Source organism: Semicossyphus pulcher, unplaced genomic scaffold (assembly GCF_022749685.1).
Source record: "Semicossyphus pulcher isolate SPU_LCO1_2020_fin unplaced genomic scaffold, fSemPul1.0.p SCAF_12, whole genome shotgun sequence".
In the NCBI taxonomy this organism is placed as follows: domain Eukaryota; kingdom Metazoa; phylum Chordata; class Actinopteri; order Labriformes; family Labridae; genus Semicossyphus; species Semicossyphus pulcher.
The window spans coordinates 25,063,329-25,082,575 of NW_027211626.1; the positions used below are offsets into that span (position 1 = coordinate 25,063,329).

The 19,247-nt window shown below is 40.3% G+C and overlaps 1 protein-coding gene across 1 annotated transcript; it reads left to right on the top strand.

Moving 5' to 3' along the window:
• The first annotated feature begins 1,795 nt into the window (after positions 1-1,795).
• On the top strand, positions 1,796-18,774 carry LOC138588865 (trichohyalin-like). The gene is made up of 3 exons (XM_069659111.1): positions 1,796-3,977; positions 13,865-15,897; positions 18,670-18,774. Exons 1-3 carry the CDS (start codon positions 1,796-1,798, stop codon positions 18,772-18,774), a joined length of 4,320 nt encoding a protein of 1,439 aa, XP_069515212.1.
• Positions 18,775-19,247: the final 473 nt, after the last annotated feature.

Consider the following 19,247-nt stretch of genomic DNA (forward strand, 5'->3'; position numbering starts at 1 on the left):
TTTTTTTAATGTATTTGTATATGTATATATATATATATATGTATATGTATTTTTTAATGTATTGTACATTCATAAAAATAAATATAAATGATGAAATGCAGCAGAGTATGATCGTCCGGCGTCTGTGTCAAGTGCACAGATATCAGCCATCTCATTTGACAAATCACCTCGGATACAGATGACAGACAACACAGGAGGACTCTGATTGGACAGTTGTGTGTGTGTGGTTTTTTCTGCCATGATATAACCTTCTGCTCCGCGCTGATCGATCCCCTTTGACCTACTCGTAGGTAAGTACCGGTCATGTTCGACATTAGCATACTGAAATCGTTAATAAAAGTGGATTTTATTGAAGCTAGACATTACTATCTCTCCCATGATCACGATTACTCATGATTTGGGAAAAATGAATGTACTTGTTTATGGTCGGTCTGTTTCAGCAACATTAATCCGGAGGTACTTGGGTCCGGATTAGCGAGTAGCCGAGCTAACGCTAACGGAGCGTTAGCAGTTAGCTTGGCTAGTCGGAGCCCAGTAGCTCCGGGCAAACAGGGGTTAGCAAAGCTATAGGCTATCCATAAGTACAGAATGTGTCTGTCTAGCTAACAGTAACGTCAGTCTGTGTCAATACAACAATATTAATACGAGCTAACGGCGCTACTCGGCTCTGGTATATAAAGCATTAGGCCGCGCTGTAAGTCAACAGCGGTGACTTTGCGTTTTCTATAGAGAAACGCTAACCGGAGCGAAAAGCTAACTGCGCTAACTGTGCTAACATCCGTACATCTTTAACAAATAAGGGAAGTGAGATTTCGTTAAATTCTCAACTTTCACTTCAGTCTTTGAAATCTGTTACTAATTTATGTCTTTTAAATCTGCCAACATTTATACAGACAGCAGCAAGAAGACCTCCAGAGGACTGCTGCAACAATAAGGGAAGTCAGATTTCCTGAAATTCTCAACTTTAACTTTTTTTCACTCGAGGAAGAAGGCCTCCTCTGCTTGTTTTTAAAAAAAAAAAAAAAAAATGTTATCTGTTACAAAATGACGGTGTATGCCTGTTTATTTATGTTCCAAGTTTAGTTTTAGTTTGTAACAAATACCAAATAATAGTTTGTAAAAAATATGAATGGTAGGTGGTGAAATGAATACATTGTAGCATTGCATTGTAGTATAGTATCATAGCATTGGCAATCCTCATTGACAATGAATGGGGCTGTGTGAAAAAAATGAAACTTTCTTTTTCAAAAATAATATTATCAATGTACATGGGGTTCACACACGCGCACACAGACATGCAGCACAGCACAGCCCACTCTCGCGATTTCCCAACGGGGAATTGTCTAGTTGGATTTTACAGTGCATGACTAATTTCATTCTTTGCATTTTGTTATTGTTTAATTATATATTATTATATTATATAATATTCCCCTTATTGTGAAATCACTGCATTCTGTGACATAAAACGTTTTGTGACATCACTGCATTATGTGACATCACTGCATTATGTGACATCACTGCATTCTGACACATCAAGCAGACATCAAAGCATTCTGACACATCAAGCAGACATCAAAGCATTCTGACACATCAAGCAGACATCAAAGCATTCTGAGACAATAAACCAAACCACCTTCTTTGTAGAGTCTGTATTGCTGTGGAAGGATAGTGAATACATAGGACACATTTACACTCAAGTACTGAAGTTACTTTAAACAGCTTAGAAGATACGTGTTATATACAAAACAGAGATATACTTCGCCATACACTTTCTGTATTGAAAGAAAGACTAAAAATGAATGAAGCGGTAGACGAATTCCGTATCAGGCCTCTGAGAGAAGAAGCAGCAAACTACGAGTTCTTCGGACAAAACAACATGGAGCTACACAGAGACAATAAAGAACTGTGCGACACCACTGAGGAACTCCTGATAGAAAGTGAGGAGTTTAGTGCTGAAGAAAAGTCCCACAGAGACTTTGAGATCTTGCACAATGAAATTAATACTCTGAAAAACGAAATAACAGCCCTTTACAAACAGAAGGAAGACATGCAGAGTAAGTTTAAAGTTGACAACAAAATCTGGCAACAAACATTTAAACTGCTGATCCGTCACACCAACGCAGAGAAAGTGGCTCTGGAGGAGCAAAATAAAACTCTGAAAGAGGAAGTTCAGTTGCTACGTAGACGTCAAGGCTTTAATGTATTGAAAGAAGGACTAAAAATGAATGAAGCGGTAGACGAATTCCATATCAGGCCTGAGACAGAAGAGGAAGCAGCCATCTACGAGTTCTTTACACAAAACATGGAGCTACACAGAGACAATAAAGAACTGTGCGACACCACTGAGGAACTTCACCAAAAACCTGAGCCCTTCAGCAGAAAGAAACCCCCCCCACTCCTGATAGAAAGTGAGGAGTTTAGTGCTGAAAAAAAGTCCCACAGAGACTTTGCGAATTTGCACAATAGAATTAATACTCTGAAAACCGAAATAAGAGCCCTTTACAAACAGAAGGAAGACATGCAGAGTAAGTTTAAAGTTGAAAACAAAATCTGGCAACAAACATTTAAACTGCTGATCCGTCACACCAACGCAGAGAAAGTGGCTCTGGAGGAGCAAAATAAAACTCTGAAAGAGGAAGTTCAGTTGCTACGTAGACGTCAAGGCTTTAATGTATTGAAAGAAGGACTAAAAATGAATGAAGCGGTAGACGAATTCCGTATCAGGCCTCTGAGAGAAGAAGCAGCAAACTACGAGTTCTTCGGACAAAACAACATGGAGCTACACAGAGACAATAAAGAACTGTGCGACACCACAGAGGAACTTCACCAAAAACCTGAGCCCTTCAGCAGAGAGAAACCCCCACTCCTGATAGAAAGTGAGGAGTTTAGTGCTGAAAAAAAGTCCCACAGAGACTTTGAGATCTTGCACAATGAAATTAATACTCTGAAAGACGAAATAACAGCCCTTTACAAACAGAAGGAAGACATGCAGAGTAAGTTGGAAGTTGAAAACAAAACCTTGCAACAAACATTTCAACTGCAGATCGATCACTCCAATGCAAAGAGAGTGGCTCTGGAGGAGCAAAATGACACTCTGAAAGAGGAAGTTCAGTCGCTACGTAGAAGTCAAGGCTTTAATGTATTGAAAGAAGAAAACCTGACTTTGAAAGAAAAAGTAAATGCGTTTCAAGAAATGAACACACGTCTACAAATAGGCATTTTGGAGATCCAAGAAAGTCTGCAACAAGAAATTACAAAGTATGAACTAGCCATCAAAGTTACGCAAGAACAAAATGTTGTTGAGCACAACTATTACACGTTGATGCAGGAGAATGAGTGTCTGAGCAAACACAATATGACCCTGGAACAAGAACTTCAGGAGACCAAGAAACGGTTGCTTGAAGAGGAAGGGGCCAAAACAGAAAAGAATGACGCTCTTCAAGAACAAGTTCAGGCTTTCAAAAAGGTTCACCAAGAACTCAAAGACTATAAAAGTCACTGTAATATAATCAGCAGAGAAAACATGATTGTGAGACAGCAAAAAGAGTCCCTGGAACAAGAACTTCAGGAGGTCAAGCTTATGTCCTGTAATGTTGAAGAGGTCCTGAAACAAAAGGACAAGGCTCTCCAAAAACAAGTTCAGGCTGTGGAAAATTTTCAGCAAAAACTTCAAGTCAATGAACACAACTATAATGTGGAACTCCTGACTGTGAGAGAGCAGAACAAGGTCCTGGAACAAGAACTTCAGGAGACCAAGAAAAGGATGCTTGAAGAGGAAGAGGCCAACAGAGAAAAGAATGAGGCTCTTCAAGAACAAGTTAAGGCTTCTGAAAATGTGCAAAAACAACTCACAGACTATGCAATTAGCCATAATAGCTCTTATATAATAAGCAGAGAAAGACAGCAAAGAGAGTCCCTGGAACAAGAACTTCAGGAGGCTAAGAAAATGCTCAGAGTAGAGAAAGGCTTATTTGCAAGTAAACACATCAAAGCTCGTCAGAGGGAGGATGCACTTCGTGAAGAATTGCCGATCCTCCAAAAACAGATGAAGCTAATGAAGCAGCAAAATGAGGAGGGACTTAAGAAGGAATTATTGACAGCTAAAATAGAACTGCAGGCTGCTGCTTTAAAACTCAAGACTGTTCTTGCCAAAAGTTCCTCAGAAGAGTGCGACACGTTGCCTCAGAAGAGTGCGACACATTGGCTTACTTCCTGGTTCTACTAACTCCCCCCCCACCCACCCACCTTCCATGTTTCCATGTTCACCCTGTGCATTTGGGTTCTCTCCGGGCACTCCGGCCTCCTCCCATAGATTAAATACAAAAAGGTTCAAATGTGTGAATGTGAGCATGAAAGGTGAATTGGGAGTTTTTCCTTGCCTTCTCTGAGAGCCTGGGCTGGTTTGGGAGCTTTTGCTGAGTTTGCACTGCAAAAAAGTAAAACAATGAAAATAAAAGAAAGAATTAAAGATAACTTATTATGTCTCTATTATGTTATCTCTTAAAATATGTGTACCAGACGGCTAACATAATGTTTGCAGTAATCCACTTAAATAAATGACATTTTACATGGCAACACTTTTTGGTTGTGTTAAACTGTTTGACCTTATGTGTCCTTTGATGTAACTCTGTATGCTTCTGTTTTCCTGGGTCCAGGGTTTGGTTTATTTGGCCTGGTCCAACAAATGAGTTTCAAATCAGCACACACATTTTGTTTGCTTTTTAATGAGCCAGTGATAACATGAAACAGACCAGACAAAGCCACAAAGGACCTTTTTTCTTTGTGTTAGCAGGGTAGTAAATAAAAAACGTCTGTTAATGTTTTCTTCATTTATTGTATTTTGTCTTTTTGCATTTGTTTTTTTTTATTACATTGCTGCATGATCTCTCAGGGCCACCGTAGATTTTAGTCATCTGGTTATATACTGTATGAACTCAAGCACCCACGTTTTTCGGAAATTGGTCTTCTCCACTAGAAATCAATCAATCAATCAAATGTTATTTGAATAGCGCCAAATTATAACCAAAGTTATCTCAAGACACTTTCCAAACAGAGCAGTTCTCGACCGTACCCTTTGTTAGTTAGAAAGAGAGCCAACATAAATCATCATGAGCAGCTCTTAGCATCATTCAGCACAGTGACAGAAAAACTTCCTTTAACAGGCAGAAACCTCGAGCAGAACCAGACTCATGTTGAAAATCTGAAGAGACTGGATGGGCCGAGAGAGGAGCAGGATAGAGACAGGCAGACAGAGCAACAACAACAACAACAACATCAGATAATGCATGCTTATGGTTAATGGTACAAATGTTTAAAAATGAATAAGAGCAGCAGAGTAATGATAAAGGATGATCATAGTAATTGTAACAGTTGAAGTCAACAGGTCTACTATTAGCATTAGCAGCAACAATAATGATATATGAGGAAGACTGATGTTAGTCGTTGTTGCAGGTCCACAGCAGCAGGTGGTCTGCAGCAACGATCTCCAGGAACCTACGAGACAAGGGAGCATGAGAACTCCCAGGAAGATATGTGGTTAGTAATGTTAATGGGACCAGAAGATACAGAGTTAATGAGCTGCATTAATATAAGAGAGAGAGAGAGAGACAGAGAGACAGAGGGAGAGAGAGACACACAGAGAGAGAGAGAGAGAGGAGCTCGGTGTGTAAGATCCCCCCGGCAGTCTAAACCTTTAGCAGCATAACTCTGGGCTGGTCCCAGCCTGAGCCAGCCCTAACTATAAGCTTTATCAAAGAGTAAAGTTTTAAGTCTACTCTTAAAAGAAGAGAGGGTGTCTGCCTCCCGGACCCTGACCCGTAGATTGTTTCAGAGGAGGGGGGCCTGGTAATTGAAGGCTCTACCTCCAACACTACTCTTAGAGACTTTAGGTACCACAATCAGGCCTGCATCCTAGGAGCGTAATGTTCTAGAGGGGTAATATGGCACTATGAGCTCTTTAAGATATGATGGTGCCTGACCATTAAGAGCTTTGTAAATTCTATTCTAGAGAAGTCAGTGCAGAGAGGCTAATACAGGAGAGATGTGATCTCTCTTCCTAGTTCTTGTCAGCACACGTGCTGCAGCATTTTGTACCAGCTGAAGAGTCTCTATCAATCAAGCAAAGAGCCCAATAAAAACAGAAACTGAGGAAACGCTATCATGAATCCATTATGAGGAAACACTGGAGGTACGATTAAAATGTTAAGACTCAAAATAGCAGAAAAAAATTGTGAACATAAATATTTTATTTAAAAGGTTATAAATAAGAATAAACTAGAATAAGATAATAAAACATTAAAACATTATTAAGAAAAATAAAACTAGAGTGAATTTTTGCCATAAATTTGAAATATTTAACGTGTTAAAAAAACCGCAGCTGTGTTTACTTTATTTAGCAAATCTCTCTCTCCCTCTTGGTGACTTTTCTCTATAAAGCGGCTTGTGACAAATTTAGCTTCTTTTCAGACTAGTGAAATACATTATACTGTAATTCATTGCCATGCTGATCAGAGTAATCGCAGTTCACGGCTCCTCTGCCAAAAGCTCTGACTTGCTCTCCCTCCTCTCTCCTCTTGTCCCGTGCGCAGCAGGTCTGCGCAGGCAGTCAGGGGCGGGCGGGTCTGGCCTGGGGCAGCGGGCAGGAAGAGGACAGCGGCCAATCGGGCAGCTCGCTTGCCGCAGCAGTGCTGTAACAACACCTAACTATCCTGGCTAAAGATGGATAAGGACAATGATGGTTTTGAAGTTCAGCTGGCACTCATATGCCTGGGTTTTGTTATCATTTCTTTTGGTACATAAGAAATCTGCCTTTCAAGCGGGCAGTCAGTTGTGATGGCCTTGAGGGTTTTATTGGAAATCTGTGGTTCACAGGAGAGAATCTGTTTAAGATTAAAAAGATGCTATTAAACAAAAGTATTTTAAATTAAATATATTTATTTTGTGTTAATTCGACATTAACTTCATGATTTTACATTTAGATATCCACAAGCTTCAGTCTGAAGAAGAAAAAAGTGATTAATCGCGATTAATCACAGCAATTGTGCGATTAGTTTGTTTTAATTAATTCTAATTTGTATTAATCGATCAACAGCCCTAAATAAAACAGTAAAATAAGATAACACACTAAACAAATATATATGAATCACTAAAACAGACTAAGAGCTAAAATATAAATAAATAAATAAATAAAGTTAAAGTAAAGTTCAGTTAAAAGACTAAACAGGTCACTCTTTAGTTTGCTTTTGAAAACGTTGACGCTCTGTGCTGCCCTCACGTCTTCAGGCTGTTCCACACGCGCAGGCTATAATGATAAAAAGCCCACTACCCAAACACCTGAAGGCTCTCACAGGCTCATAGGTTAAAAGCAGATGTGATAAATAGGTGGGAGCCAAACCGTGAAGAACTTTCAAAACCAATAAAAGAATCTTAAAATGGATTCTAAGACACACGGGGAGCCACTGCAGACACTTTAAAATAGGCGTGTGCTCTCTTTCTGGTCTTTGCCAGCGGTCGAGCAGCTGTAGTTGTGAAATTTTCTTTTTAGGGAGACCAGACAGTAGAGCATGACAGTAATCGACCCTGCAGGTAATAAAAGTGTGAACTGGTGTCTCTGCGTTGGCTTTAGAGAGAAACGGAAGTACTCTGGAAATGTTCCTTAAATGATAAAAAGCCTTTGTAGTGACGTCCCTGATGTGTGGCTTAAAGCTGAAGTCTGAGTCAAATATCACACTTCACCTGCTGACACTGATTAAAAGTCAGTTTCTCTCTCTGAGCTCCACCACCAACGACAAAGGCCTGAGTTTTGTCCTGGTTGAGCTGTAAATTGTTCTCTGCCATCCATGACTTAATATCCAAAATACAATTTCAAAGGGTATCAGTTGGCCCTGGGTCATCAGGAGACACAGCAATGTAGAGCTGTGTGTCATCAGTGTAGCTATGGAGACTGATGCCATGCCTCCTGATGACATTTCCAGGAGGTAGCATATAAATGTTAAAAAAGGTAGGACCTAAATTAGAACCCTGGGGAACACCACAATTAATTTCATGAAGTTTGAACGAGCATTTACCCAGAGTCACATAAAATTTTAGTGAGGTCAGATTTAAACCAGTTAAAAACAGTGCCAGAGATGTCAATCAGGTTGCAGAGTCTGTTTAAAAGAACTGTGTGGTTTACTCTATCGAAGGCTGCAGTCAGGTCAAGCAGCACCAGAACAGAGGGCATTTTTTTTGTCCAACAAGCTTTTCTAAACTCTTACTTAAGAATGGCAGATTGGATACTGGCCTGTAGATATGCAGTACTGATGCATCCAAATTGTTCTTCTTCAGAAGAGGTTTTACTATGGTGTTCTTAAAAGCAATGGGGAATACACAATCACAAGAGAACAATTCACAATGTTAAGGAGACAATGATAAAAAAATTCATAAAATCTTTTAAAAAAGGATGTCGGGACGGGATCGAATAGGCAGGGTGCTGGTCTTAGTTGGGAAATGAATTTGCCGAGCATTTCAGCATCAAGGACAAACTTCTCCAGTGTTTCCTCATTTAAAATCAAAGGTCCTTGAGTGTTCAAATTCATAGGCTGACATCTGGTGAACTTTGATCTAATAAAATCAATCTTACTTCTGAAGTGGACTGCAAAATCTTCACATGGGGAGTTTGTAGACAGATTGCACGGTTGGTTAAAAACAGGGTTAATTGAAAGGTCTAAGGTGGTTTGAAAGAGGATTTTAGGATTGCTCCGGTTATCATAAATTCATTTTGAGAAATGAGCCCTTCTTGCTTCTTTAGTTGCCGTATTGTATACTCAGTTGTTCCCCACTTCTTTCACCTTTCCTGAAAGAATAAGAAAACTCAAAGTTGGGTGGGGAAGCTTCAATTAGGGAGGCAGTTCCATCAGTGCTGAGCCACGTTTCAGTTAAAATCATACAGTCAATATTATTATCTAAAATCAGGTGGTTGATAAGAAAAGTCTTGTTTAAAAGAGATCTAACATTTAAGAGTGCCATGTTCAGTGTCTTTGGTAGAGTCCTCTCGTGGGGAGGATTAGCAGGGGAGTCCGGTAAGGCATGTATTACTGTTCAAAGTGGAACTAAAATGATAGGGACTAGGACCTGGGGGACATCAATCTCTGACGGACTGGTCAGCAGGTGCGGCTTGTAGCGGTGAAGGTAGCTGCGCTAACATGCTGTATGCCGTATTGGCGGACAGCAACCGGCTACCAAACTTGTTGCGATGAAGGCCGTCAGCACCGAACACAAGCCTCCTGTCCCAGAAGACATTCAAGTTTTCTATGAAGCCCATGTTGTGTGAGCCACAGATGGAGGAGAGCCAGGTGTTGAGGCTGAGCAGCCTGCTGATACGCCCCATTCCTCAGCCACAGGTGGGGGTGGGATCGGAGATATAAACAGTAATCTGGAACTGTTGGGCGGTGTTAAAGGTGGAGGAAGTCCTGCTTCAGAAGTTCGGACTGCTGTTTAGGGATGTCGTTGGTACCGATCAGCCTCCGGATGGGATTTTATGATGTCTGGAAATTTGTCCGCGATGTCCAAAACAGTGGCACCGGGGAACGACAACATGATAGCCCCCTTTACTCACACGCTCCTAAAAATAGAGTCCCCGATGATTATTGTAGATGGAGGAGTTGTCTGGTAGTGAGGGGGGCATGTTGCCGTTTCCTTGGCAACACGTCTTTTCTGTGGAGACCGAGATGGACGTGTCTGCTTGCTCTTTGGGCGTTTTACCGAGTGGACTGGGGGAGCTGGGGTGTCAGCTGGGTGGACGATAGGGAAGCAACTTTTTTCTCTGGTTGCTCCTTTGGACCACGGTACCTGCCCCGGAGTGAAGCCAACCGGTTTCTTCGGCTTGGCTCCCTGGAGAAGCCAGCGGTCCTCTACTTGGCATTGAGCGACTGGGATTGTGGAGTCGAGGCCTGTTCCCTCTTTGGCTAGTTCCTCCAGCTCCTCTCTCTGCAGGTGGTTGCTTATCAATGAAATTAGTGATGTTCTACTCTTCCCCCTCACATATTCAAATTCTGAACCAGCTGTGGTCAGGAAGTCACACAGGCTTACAAGATTGTCCCTTGAAAGTGTACAAAATACTCTTATTACTTCCAATTGTAATTCCTCTGACCCAAATGAGTCATTTTTCTTGCAGTAACAGGTAACAGTGTAAGCTTCTAGTTGTGAGTTTGTAGTAACAGCTGTCCTGGTATCTCAGACACTCAGAACTGCACCGTCGCCAAATTACCACCCGATGTCGTCTGGCTGGGTATGTTGAGGGACTGAATGACGGCTGGAAACTTCTACTGCTGATAGAAGCTGACCCACGTCGCATTCAGTCCCAGCGGTGCCTCCAAATATTGCGCCCCTGAAAGGGGAGAATATTACTACAGGGAAAGAAGACAGGACACGCTGCCGTCCACTATTGTTATTCCCCGGGCCTCTTTTTATTATTCTTCCCTCTGTTTTTCATCCGTTTTCTTGCCCCGCAGCTTTGAGCGCACACAAACAAAAAATATATCAAAACGTGCGGCTCGGTCGGACTCGGTGTGCTATTATTTTTATCTCCAGAATATTAATTTTTACGACACGAAAAACTGCAACAAATTTCCCATCTGGAATGAATGGGACGAGGTACAAAAAACTCGCAAATCTGCGACGTTTTTCAAACATCTCCTGCTCTGGCCTACATTCACCTAGAAACACCATTCAAACTTTAAAATGTAGGCACGGGTCTTGTCTATTTAAGTTGTATTTGATTTGTATTTTTCCTACGATGTTTCGTTTTTGAATGGTGACCCTTTAAAGATAGTGAGTTATTTTGGAAAAATTCAGGATTTATAATGGGTGTGTATTGCGGAATGTTCATGCAGAGCCAACTGACAGAGTGGAGAGACTCAAAAAAACGTCTCAGAAATTCTCTCTTTCTCTGACGACCCCAGCCACAAATTACACAGTAGAACTGTGATTTTTTCACAGAGTTGTAGCCACACTTGTCTTCTTTCTCCCAATGTGTCTGCTTTATCAGTAGGATTTACGGTTTTTGATTTATCTGCCCCTAACCGACAAGAGTAGCTCTCAACTGCTCCATTTACTCCAATGTTAATCGGGAGGAGGATTTTCCAGGATTTTCGAAACTGCACCTGTTTTTAACTCGCTCCTATTACCACATTTTAGAAGCTAGGACCACAAAAACTTATGTCTGTGTTCTTTAAGGCCTTTCTGGCTTGATGGTGAAGAAATTTTGCCGATATCATGTTTGGTTTTGAAGAAATGGCAGTAGTTTGACGTCCTAAATGTGAGCCAGAAATCACGCTCAGATCAGCTGTCACAGACACCAGCTGTGGTCGTTGCTAGGGCTTTCCGACAACCATCACCGCGGCAACCGAGATCAACTGGGCCAACAGAGACACACTACTCAAAAAAACTCTCAGAAATTCTCTCTTTCCGTGACGACCCCAGCCACAAATTACACAGTAGAACAGTGATTTTTCACAAAGTTGTAGCCACACTTGTCTTCTTTCTCCCAATCTGTCTACTTTATCAGTAGGACTTATGGTTTTTGATTTATCTGCCCGTAACCGACAAGAGTAGCGCTCAACTGCTCCATTCACTCCAATGTAAATCACACAGACAGACAGACAGACGACAGACACACACAGACACACATGCACAGAGACACACACAAGACAGACAGACAGACAGACGACAGACACACACAGACACACACAGACAGAGAGAATATTTCTAAACATTTAAACTATAGTTAATGATTATCTTTTCATTCATTCAAGCCAGGAACTCCATTGAAATATTTAAATGTTTCCAATCATCAATATATCGAGATTAATTGAATTTCTCAGTCTGATTCAGAGTATTTGACTCATTCTCACTGTAATATCTCTTCATACTCCATCAGCTGATATAATATAAATAATATATGAATATAAGAAAAAATAAATAAAACATATATTGTTTTATGTTATGTATTTAATAATATATAATATAATAATTCAATGTTAATCAATTAATATTACTATTAATTAAGTGTTATTAACATATTAACATTAATTAACATTGATGTTTTTTTAATGTATTTGTATATGTATATATATATATATATGTATATGTATTTTTTAATGTATTGTACATTCATAAAAATAAATATAAATGATGAAATGCAGCAGAGTATGATCGTCCGGCGTCTGTGTCAAGTGCACAGATATCAGCCATCTCATTTGACAAATCACCTCGGATACAGATGACAGACAACACAGGAGGACTCTGATTGGACAGTTGTGTGTGTGTGGTTTTTTCTGCCATGATATAACCTTCTGCTCCGCGCTGATCGATCCCCTTTGACCTACTCGTAGGTAAGTACCGGTCATGTTCGACATTAGCATACTGAAATCGTTAATAAAAGTGGATTTTATTGAAGCTAGACATTACTATCTCTCCCATGATCACGATTACTCATGATTTGGGAAAAATGAATGTACTTGTTTATGGTCGGTCTGTTTCAGCAACATTAATCCGGAGGTACTTGGGTCCGGATTAGCGAGTAGCCGAGCTAACGCTAACGGAGCGTTAGCAGTTAGCTTGGCTAGTCGGAGCCCAGTAGCTCCGGGCAAACAGGGGTTAGCAAAGCTATAGGCTATCCATAAGTACAGAATGTGTCTGTCTAGCTAACAGTAACGTCAGTCTGTGTCAATACAACAATATTAATACGAGCTAACGGCGCTACTCGGCTCTGGTATATAAAGCATTAGGCCGCGCTGTAAGTCAACAGCGGTGACTTTGCGTTTTCTATAGAGAAACGCTAACCGGAGCGAAAAGCTAACTGCGCTAACTGTGCTAACATCCGTACATCTTTAACAAATAAGGGAAGTGAGATTTCGTTAAATTCTCAACTTTCACTTCAGTCTTTGAAATCTGTTACTAATTTATGTCTTTTAAATCTGCCAACATTTATACAGACAGCAGCAAGAAGACCTCCAGAGGACTGCTGCAACAATAAGGGAAGTCAGATTTCCTGAAATTCTCAACTTTAACTTTTTTTCACTCGAGGAAGAAGGCCTCCTCTGCTTGTTTTTAAAAAAAAAAAAAAAAATGTTATCTGTTACAAAATGACGGTGTATGCCTGTTTATTTATGTTCCAAGTTTAGTTTTAGTTTGTAACAAATACCAAATAATAGTTTGTAAAAAATATGAATGGTAGGTGGTGAAATGAATACATTGTAGCATTGCATTGTAGTATAGTATCATAGCATTGGCAATCCTCATTGACAATGAATGGGGCTGTGTGAAAAAAATGAAACTTTCTTTTTCAAAAATAATATTATCAATGTACATGGGGTTCACACACGCGCACACAGACATGCAGCACAGCACAGCCCACTCTCGCGATTTCCCAACGGGGAATTGTCTAGTTGGATTTTACAGTGCATGACTAATTTCATTCTTTGCATTTTGTTATTGTTTAATTATATATTATTATATTATATAATATTCCCCTTATTGTGAAATCACTGCATTCTGTGACATAAAACGTTTTGTGACATCACTGCATTATGTGACATCACTGCATTATGTGACATCACTGCATTCTGACACATCAAGCAGACATCAAAGCATTCTGACACATCAAGCAGACATCAAAGCATTCTGACACATCAAGCAGACATCAAAGCATTCTGAGACAATAAACCAAACCACCTTCTTTGTAGAGTCTGTATTGCTGTGGAAGGATAGTGAATACATAGGACACATTTACACTCAAGTACTGAAGTTACTTTAAACAGCTTAGAAGATACGTGTTATATACAAAACAGAGATATACTTCGCCATACACTTTCTGTATTGAAAGAAAGACTAAAAATGAATGAAGCGGTAGACGAATTCCGTATCAGGCCTCTGAGAGAAGAAGCAGCAAACTACGAGTTCTTCGGACAAAACAACATGGAGCTACACAGAGACAATAAAGAACTGTGCGACACCACTGAGGAACTCCTGATAGAAAGTGAGGAGTTTAGTGCTGAAGAAAAGTCCCACAGAGACTTTGAGATCTTGCACAATGAAATTAATACTCTGAAAAACGAAATAACAGCCCTTTACAAACAGAAGGAAGACATGCAGAGTAAGTTTAAAGTTGACAACAAAATCTGGCAACAAACATTTAAACTGCTGATCCGTCACACCAACGCAGAGAAAGTGGCTCTGGAGGAGCAAAATAAAACTCTGAAAGAGGAAGTTCAGTTGCTACGTAGACGTCAAGGCTTTAATGTATTGAAAGAAGGACTAAAAATGAATGAAGCGGTAGACGAATTCCATATCAGGACTGAGACAGAAGAGGAAGCAGCCATCTACGAGTTCTTTACACAAAACATGGAGCTACACAGAGACAATAAAGAACTGTGCGACACCACTGAGGAACTTCACCAAAAACCTGAGCCCTTCAGCAGAAAGAAACCCCCCCCACTCCTGATAGAAAGTGAGGAGTTTAGTGCTGAAAAAAAGTCCCACAGAGACTTTGCGAATTTGCACAATAGAATTAATACTCTGAAAACCGAAATAAGAGCCCTTTACAAACAGAAGGAAGACATGCAGAGTAAGTTTAAAGTTGAAAACAAAATCTGGCAACAAACATTTAAACTGCTGATCCGTCACACCAACGCAGAGAAAGTGGCTCTGGAGGAGCAAAATAAAACTCTGAAAGAGGAAGTTCAGCTGCTACGTAGACGTCAAGGCTTTAATGTATTGAAAGAAGGACTAAAAATGAATGAAGCGGTAGACGAATTCCGTATCAGGCCTCTGAGAGAAGAAGCAGCAAACTACGAGTTCTTCGGACAAAACAACATGGAGCTACACAGAGACAATAAAGAACTGTGCGACACCACAGAGGAACTTCACCAAAAACCTGAGCCCTTCAGCAGAGAGAAACCCCCACTCCTGATAGAAAGTGAGGAGTTTAGTGCTGAAAAAAAGTCCCACAGAGACTTTGAGATCTTGCACAATGAAATTAATACTCTGAAAGACGAAATAACAGCCCTTTACAAACAGAAGGAAGACATGCAGAGTAAGTTGGAAGTTGAAAACAAAACCTTGCAACAAACATTTCAACTGCAGATCGATCACTCCAATGCAAAGAGAGTGGCTCTGGAGGAGCAAAATGACACTCTGAAAGAGGAAGTTCAGTCGCTACGTAGAAGTCAAGGCTTTAATGTATTGAAAGAAGAAAACCTGACTTTGAAAGAAAAAGTAAATGCGTTTCAAGAAATGAACACACGTCTACAAATAGGCATTTTGGAGATCCAAGAAAGTCTGCAACAAGAAATTACAAAGTATGAACTAGCCATCAAAGTTACGCAAGAACAAAATGTTGTTGAGCACAACTATTACACGTTGATGCAGGAGAATGAGTGTCTGAGCAAACACAATATGACCCTGGAACAAGAACTTCAGGAGACCAAGAAACGGTTGCTTGAAGAGGAAGGGGCCAAAACAGAAAAGAATGACGCTCTTCAAGAACAAGTTCAGGCTTTCAAAAAGGTTCACCAAGAACTCAAAGACTATAAAAGTCACTGTAATATAATCAGCAGAGAAAACATGATTGTGAGACAGCAAAAAGAGTCCCTGGAACAAGAACTTCAGGAGGTCAAGCTTATGTCCTGTAATGTTGAAGAGGTCCTGAAACAAAAGGACAAGGCTCTCCAAAAACAAGTTCAGGCTGTGGAAAATTTTCAGCAAAAACTTCAAGTCAATGAACACAACTATAATGTGGAACTCCTGACTGTGAGAGAGCAGAACAAGGTCCTGGAACAAGAACTTCAGGAGACCAAGAAAAGGATGCTTGAAGAGGAAGAGGCCAACAGAGAAAAGAATGAGGCTCTTCAAGAACAAGTTAAGGCTTCTGAAAATGTGCAAAAACAACTCACAGACTATGCAATTAGCCATAATAGCTCTTATATAATAAGCAGAGAAAGACAGCAAAGAGAGTCCCTGGAACAAGAACTTCAGGAGGCTAAGAAAATGCTCAGAGTAGAGAAAGGCTTATTTGCAAGTAAACACATCAAAGCTCGTCAGAGGGAGGAAGCACTTCGTGAAGAATTGCCGATCCTCCAAAAACAGATGAAGCTAATGAAGCAGCAAAATGAGGAGGGACTTAAGAAGGAATTATTGACAGCTAAAATAGAACTGCAGGCTGCTGCTTTAAAACTCAAGACTGTTCTTGCCAAAAGTTCCTCAGAAGAGTGCGACACGTTGCCTCAGAAGAGTGCGACACATTGGCTCACTTCCTGGTTCTACTAACTCCCCCCCCACCCACCCACCTTCCATGTTTCCATGTTCACCCTGTGCATTTGGGTTCTCTCCGGGCACTCCGGCCTCCTCCCATAGATTAAATACAAAAAGGTTCAAATGTGTGAATGTGAGCATGAAAGGTGAATTGGGAGTTTTTCCTTGCCTTCTCTGAGAGCCTGGGCTGGTTTGGGAGCTTTTGCTGAGTTTGCACTGCAAAAAAGTAAAACAATGAAAATAAAAGAAAGAATTAAAGATAACTTATTATGTCTCTATTATGTTATCTCTTAAAATATGTGTACCAGACGGCTAACATAATGTTTGCAGTAATCCACTTAAATAAATGACATTTTACATGGCAACACTTTTTGGTTGTGTTAAACTGTTTGACCTTATGTGTCCTTTGATGTAACTCTGTATGCTTCTGTTTTCCTGGGTCCAGGGTTTGGTTTATTTGGCCTGGTCCAACAAATGAGTTTCAAATCAGCACACACATTTTGTTTGCTTTTTAATGAGCCAGTGATAACATGAAACAGACCAGACAAAGCCACAAAGGACCTTTTTTCTTTGTGTTAGCAGGGTAGTAAATAAAAAACGTCTGTTAATGTTTTCTTCATTTATTGTATTTTGTCTTTTTGCATTTGTTTTTTTTTATTACATTGCTGCATGATCTCTCAGGGCCACCGTAGATTTTAGTCATCTGGTTATATACTGTATGAACTCAAGCACCCACGTTTTTCGGAAATTGGTCTTCTCCACTAGAAATCAATCAATCAATCAAATGTTATTTGAATAGCGCCAAATTATAACCAAAGTTATCTCAAGACACTTTCCAAACAGAGCAGTTCTCGACCGTACCCTTTGTTAGTTAGAAAGAGAGCCAACATAAATCATCATGAGCAGCTCTTAGCATCATTCAGCACAGTGACAGAAAAACTTCCTTTAACAGGCAGAAACCTCGAGCAGAACCAGACTCATGTTGAAAATCTGAAGAGACTGGATGGGCCGAGAGAGGAGCAGGATAGAGACAGGCAGACAGAGCAACAACAACAACAACAACATCAGATAATGCATGCTTATGGTTAATGGTACAAATGTTTAAAAATGAATAAGAGCAGCAGAGTAATGATAAAGGATGATCATAGTAATTGTAACAGTTGAAGTCAACAGGTCTACTATTAGCATTAGCAGCAACAATAATGATATATGAGGAAGACTGATGTTAGTCGTTGTTGCAGGTCCACAGCAGCAGGTGGTCTGCAGCAACGATCTCCAGGAACCTACGAGACAAGGGAGCATGAGAACTCCCAGGAAGATATGTGGTTAGTAATGTTAATGGGACCAGAAGATACAGAGTTAATGAGCTGCATTAATATAAGAGAGAGAGAGAGAGACACAGAGAGACAGAGGGAGAGAGAGACACACAGAGAGAGAGAGAGAGAGGAGCTCGGTGTGTAAGATCCCCCCGGCAGTCTAAACCTTTAGCAGCATAACTCTGGGCTGGTCCCAGCCTGAGCCAGCCCTAACTATAAGCTTTATCAAAGAGTAAAGTTTTAAGTCTACTCTTAAAAGAAGAGAGGGTGTCTGCCTCCCGGACCCTGACCCGTAGATTGTTTCAGAGGAGGGGGGCCTGGTAATTGAAGGCTCTACCTCCAACACTACTCTTAGAGACTTTAGGTACCACAATCAGGCCTGCATCCTAGGAGCGTAATGTTCTAGAGGGGTAATATGGCACTATGAGCTCTTTAAGATATGATGGTGCCTGACCATTAAGAGCTTTGTAAATTCTATTCTAGAGAAGTCAGTGCAGAGAGGCTAATACAGGAGAGATGTGATCTCTCTTCCTAGTTCTTGTCAGCACACGTGCTGCAGCATTTTGTACCAGCTGAAGAGTCTCTATCAATCAAGCAAAGAGCCCAATAAAAACAGAAACTGAGGAAACGCTATCATGAATCCATTATGAGGAAACACTGGAGGTACGATTAAAATGTTAAGACTCAAAATAGCAGAAAAAAATTGTGAACATAAATATTTTATTTAAAAGGTTATAAATAAGAATAAACTAGAATAAGATAATAAAACATTAAAACATTATTAAGAAAAATAAAACTAGAGTGAATTTTTGCCATAAATTTGAAATATTTAACGTGTTAAAAAAACCGCAGCTGTGTTTACTTTATTTAGCAAATCTCTCTCTCCCTCTTGGTGACTTTTCTCTATAAAGCGGCTCGTGACAAATTTAGCTTCTTTTCAGACTAGTGAAATACATTATACTGTAATTCATTGCCATGCTGATCAGAGTAATCGCAGTTCACGGCTCCTCTGCCAAAAGCTCTGAATTGCTCTCCCTCCTCTCTCCTCTTGTCCCGTGCGCAGCAGGTCTGCGCAGGCAGTCAGGGGCGGGCGGGTCTGGCCTGGGGCAGCGGGCAGGAAGAGGACAGCGGCCAATCGGGCAGCTCGCTTGCCGCAGCAGTGCTGTAACAACACCTAACTATCCTGGCTAAAGATGGATAAGGACAATGATGGTTTTGAAGTTCAGCTGGCACTCATATGCCTGGGTTTTGTTATCATTTCTTTTGGTACATAAGAAATCTGCCTTTCAAGCGGGCAGTCAGTTGTGATGGCCTTGAGGGTTTTATTGGAAATCTGTGGTTCACAGGAGAGAATCTGTTTAAGATTAAAAAGATGCTATTAAACAAAAGTATTTTAAATTAAATATATTTATTTTGTGTTAATTCGACATTAACTTCATGATTTTACATTTAGATATCCACAAGCTTCAGTCTGAAGAAGAAAAAAGTGATTAATCGCGATTAATCACAGCAATTGTGCGATTAGTTTGTTTTAATTAATTCTAATTTGTATTAATCGATCAACAGCCCTAAATAAAACAGTAAAATAAGATAACACACTAAACAAATATATATGAATCACTAAAACAGACTAAGAGCTAA

Bases quoted from the DNA above. Each gene is read 5' to 3' on its own strand.
- LOC138588865 (XM_069659111.1), top strand. From the start codon at position 1,796: ATGAATGAAGCGGTAGACGAATTCCGTATCAGGCCTCTGAGAGAAGAA. The intron at 3,978-13,864 runs GTAAACACATCA...CTGTATTGAAAG, and splicing joins AGAGAAAGGCTTATTTGCAA to AAAGACTAAAAATGAATGAA. The intron at 15,898-18,669 runs GTTAAGGCTTCT...TCCCGTGCGCAG, and splicing joins ATGAGGCTCTTCAAGAACAA to CAGGTCTGCGCAGGCAGTCA.